The sequence below is a fragment of the Halyomorpha halys genome, unplaced genomic scaffold, assembly GCF_000696795.3.
Source record: "Halyomorpha halys isolate HHAL.00 unplaced genomic scaffold, Hhal_1.1 Scaffold215.1, whole genome shotgun sequence".
Taxonomy (NCBI): domain Eukaryota; kingdom Metazoa; phylum Arthropoda; class Insecta; order Hemiptera; family Pentatomidae; genus Halyomorpha; species Halyomorpha halys.
In genome coordinates this window covers 1,727,063-1,730,867 of record NW_027107820.1, presented here as the reverse complement: position 1 = coordinate 1,730,867, position 3,805 = coordinate 1,727,063, and the positions used below count along the sequence as shown (strand labels likewise).

At 44.4% G+C, this 3,805-nt stretch overlaps 1 protein-coding gene across 1 annotated transcript; it reads left to right on the top strand.

Moving 5' to 3' along the window:
- The first annotated feature begins 2,786 nt into the window (after nt 1-2,786).
- LOC136795477 (uncharacterized) lies at nt 2,787-3,575 on the top strand. The gene has a single exon (XM_067046165.1). The coding sequence runs from the start codon at nt 2,787-2,789 to the stop codon at nt 3,573-3,575; it is 789 nt and encodes a 262-aa protein (XP_066902266.1).
- Nucleotides 3,576-3,805: the final 230 nt, after the last annotated feature.

The following is a 3,805-nucleotide window of genomic DNA, read 5'->3' as shown; positions in this document are numbered from 1 at the left end:
CCGAACCAGCGAACATTTCCCTCTGGAGAAGAGGTCGGTTTTCACATACGAAACACCCCTCGCCCCAACATCGTTTGGTCCTTCCGTGCCGGATGGTTTGGTTCTGTCCGGTCCGTATTAAATTAGTTCGTTTATTTACTTTTATTTTCACCCATTGTTTTGATTTGTTGATAAAAAATTCCTCCGAAAAGTCAAGATTTAAGTGATGATTGGGAAACTAAATTTATGGAATTGGAGGAACAGTTGAATGATTTGGCCGAGGAGATAATGTCCACCACCTCTTTGGGCCGTAGTTTAAATACCGATCCGTCGCGAGGCCCCATATTTATGGCGCGTCTCTCGCGCATTGACGCCACATACGAACGCTTTGAAACCGTATTTTGGGAGGCAAATTCTTTTGCGAGCAAAATAAATGCCTCAAAGGAGAAATTAAAAACCTTATAAGAGGAGGTTAGAAATAACTATTATGAGGCCTTATCATTGGGAAATACCAGTCCTATAGGGGTATACCAAAATACTAGTATGTTAGATATCGACAAATCTGTGACTTACCGATCAGCGTTGGAAGGTACATCACAACCACGGTTACCCACTATCAACATTCCATAATTTTTTGGGGATATCTCATGTTGGCAAGACTTTAAAGAAACTTTTCAGTCCCTTATACATAACAGACACGATTTGGACGACGTTCAAAAGTTTCATTACCTGAAATCAGTATTAAAGGGGTCCGCAATGCAAAATATATCGGCCATATCAATATCCTCAGTAGGCTACAAGCAAGCGTGGGAATCGCTTACTAAAAAATACGATAGCGAAAGGATCCAAGCCGCCTTCTACCTATCAAAAATTTTGAATTTCAAACCCTTAATGAAGGGTGACCTCTCTAATTTAGAAGCGTTCTCAGCTGTGGTAGTAGAGAGCTCCTCTGCGCTTATCAAGCTCGGTTTGAAAGATCTTCTGGGTTTTATATTAAGTACTTTGGGGATCAGGTTGTTAGACGTAAAATCTAGAGAGGGTTTCGAGAGGAAATGTGGCTCAAAACCTAAACTTCCGACTTGGGAGGAGTTCGCGGAGTTTATCCAACGGCAGGGGGCCAAATTGCAATCGGAAGCCCTTCTAACGAACACTGCTCCAGAACCTTTGCAAACTAAGACGGAGTACAGTAAATGCTCTAGGCAAGTCCTTATGACAACAGACACACCTGTAAATTCGACGAAATGTCCCGCATGTAAAAAATCTCACCGCATTTACGATTGCCTTAGTTTTAAAACGCTCACCCGCCAACAACGATGCGACCGTATTAGAGGGTTAAATTGTTGTATCAATTGTTTGGCTTCTGGTCACTTCCCGAACCAGTATCTTGCCGAAATTGCGGTAGGCGACATCATTCGATCCTTCATTTTTTTTGCTAGGGAATCACGAAAACCCGAAGCTCCTCACCGAAACTTCAATCCATCTCGTTCTCGTATAGCGCCAATTATCGCACAAGATTCCTTTAACAACTCCAACACTGCACCCGCTTCTGCTAACCCTTCGCCAGCCACTTCCTCTAATGTATCGGATTCTGATCGCTCTAAAAACGCAATCGTATCAATGTCGGCTATGGGTCGGATAAATGTTTTGCTTGGTACCGCATTGGCAAAAATTCGTGATTATTGGGGTCGTTGGCACGAATTATGAATACTCATCGATAGTGGTTCTCAGCGGTCTTTTATAACGGCGGAATGTGCTCACAGGTTAAACTTGCCACTCACACGGAATAGACATCGATTGGTGGGCTTCAACAACCAAGTTATCCCTAACGTATCATTTGAAGCACCTTACTTCATAACTCCCCGACACGTTTCTAAGCCCGAACTTAACATCACGGCTATCGTGATCTGCGAGGATATGCCCATGAGCCCTATTCCAAAGGATTTTATTGATATATTTTGCTCCTTAGACCTGGCTGATCCACACTTTTAACACTCGCGTTCTGTCGATTTCCTTTTAGGAGCCGACATGTTTGCCGATATCCTGCGCGTTGGCGATTTAGAATCTGGGCAGGGAGTACTTAGAGCCCTCGAACGGTCCTAATGGGACCGATTAACGGCAATTCACCCGATGAAGATCAAAATCGCAGCACGATCCTTCATTGTACCACTCCGTACACTCGCGGGAGATAAACGAATTTCGGGAAACGGATCAAGTCGCAAGCGTTTCAAAATCGTACCCTCTCGATGCTCAATGCGAAGAGTATTTTTTGAGTACCACTCACGTGATGAAGCCGGTCGATTCACAGTGAAACTCCCGTTTAACGGTAGTCCTCCGGTATTAAGTGATTCCAAATACCGAGCCCTGAACCGCTTCAAAAACTTGGAGAGGAAATTCGAAAAAGACTCGACTCTTAATATTGAATATTCCAAGGTCATCCAGGAGTATTGGTATAAACGCTACATTTCACATGCCATCGCCACTGGAAAACGTCATCTCCCGCATCACACCGTTCTAAAAGACAGCTCCACCAACAGTTTTCGTTCTCAATTGTTTGCAATGAGTAAGGGGGTCTATCACCATTCGCTCACGGACCCGACGTTGCAATGTCATAATCATTTTTTTTCTTCTACATTTTCTATAGATTTCGAGCTACCGATACTCTGACGGAGTATAACTCCTCGAAAAGTTCTCACCTATCGTCGGGCAGGGGGGTGAAATCGTTGGGGTCGCTCAATCGTTTTGTGAATCCCGTTGGTTTGGTTAGGGTGGGTGGTAGGTTGCGTCTTACCCCTCTTTTATTTCTTGTGATGCATTCCGTACTATTACCCGCCAACTATCGTTTTGCCAATCTTTCGATTGACCCTTTACCCCAAACCCTCCATCACACGGAGCCTCAACGTTTGCCTTCTCTTCTTCGAAATAGATTTTGGATCATTGCCGGAAGAGGGACCGTTGGGTCACGCGTTCATCGTTGCGCGACATGCCTGGGGATAAACCCTGTTATGGGTGATCTGCCGCAATCGCGATTTACACAAGGCAGGGCCTTCCTAAATGTTGGGGTTGATTTCGCTGGCCCTTTCTTCATCAAGGAATCACAGCGACGAAAGGCTGAATTGGATAAGGCCTACATCTGCCTCTTTATTTGCTTCAGCACCAAGGCTGTGCATATTGAGGTGGTTTCACAGTTGAGCACGGATGCTTTCATGGCCTGTTTTGACCGGTTTGTAGCACGACGGGGATTAACCAGGAAGGTATTTTCTGATAATGCAACCAACTTTGTTGGAGCATCAAATCGGCTGAGAGAATTGTACAAGTGGTGGACCTCTACAGAAATCATAGACAAATTGAAGGGATATTTTATAATTAAAGGTGTAGAATGGCATTTCATTCCTCCTTTAGCACCGCAGTTCGGGGGACTATGGAAAGCGGGAATTAAATCTTACAAATATCACCTCGTCCGAATCGTTGGTAATCTGCAGACCAGCTTTAAAGAGTTGGCAACAATAGTCACCCGCATTAAAGCTGTTCTTAACTCCCGGTCCCTATATATGTGTGCACTGAAAGTAAGATGTGTTTCTAGTTTAATGCCTAGGTAAGTGAGATGTTTCTTGGTTTGTATTGTCTGTTCGCTGAGTTTAGGTGCTCTGTCGGGAGTTTTCTTGTATGAGAAGGTGATGGCGTCTGTTTTTTGTGGGTTAGGGATGGTTTGTTGTTTTTTGAGGGTTGATATGAATGTTTATGTCTCGTAGTTTGTTAGCGATGAGTTGGGGCGCTGCGACGGCCTGGTCCATGGCCTTGTCTGCATTCATGCTTGCCGAGTATATGG

Coding starts and splice junctions, on each gene's coding strand:
- LOC136795477 (XM_067046165.1), top strand. CDS start 2,787: ATGCATTCCGTACTATTACCCGCCAACTATCGTTTTGCCAATCTTTCG.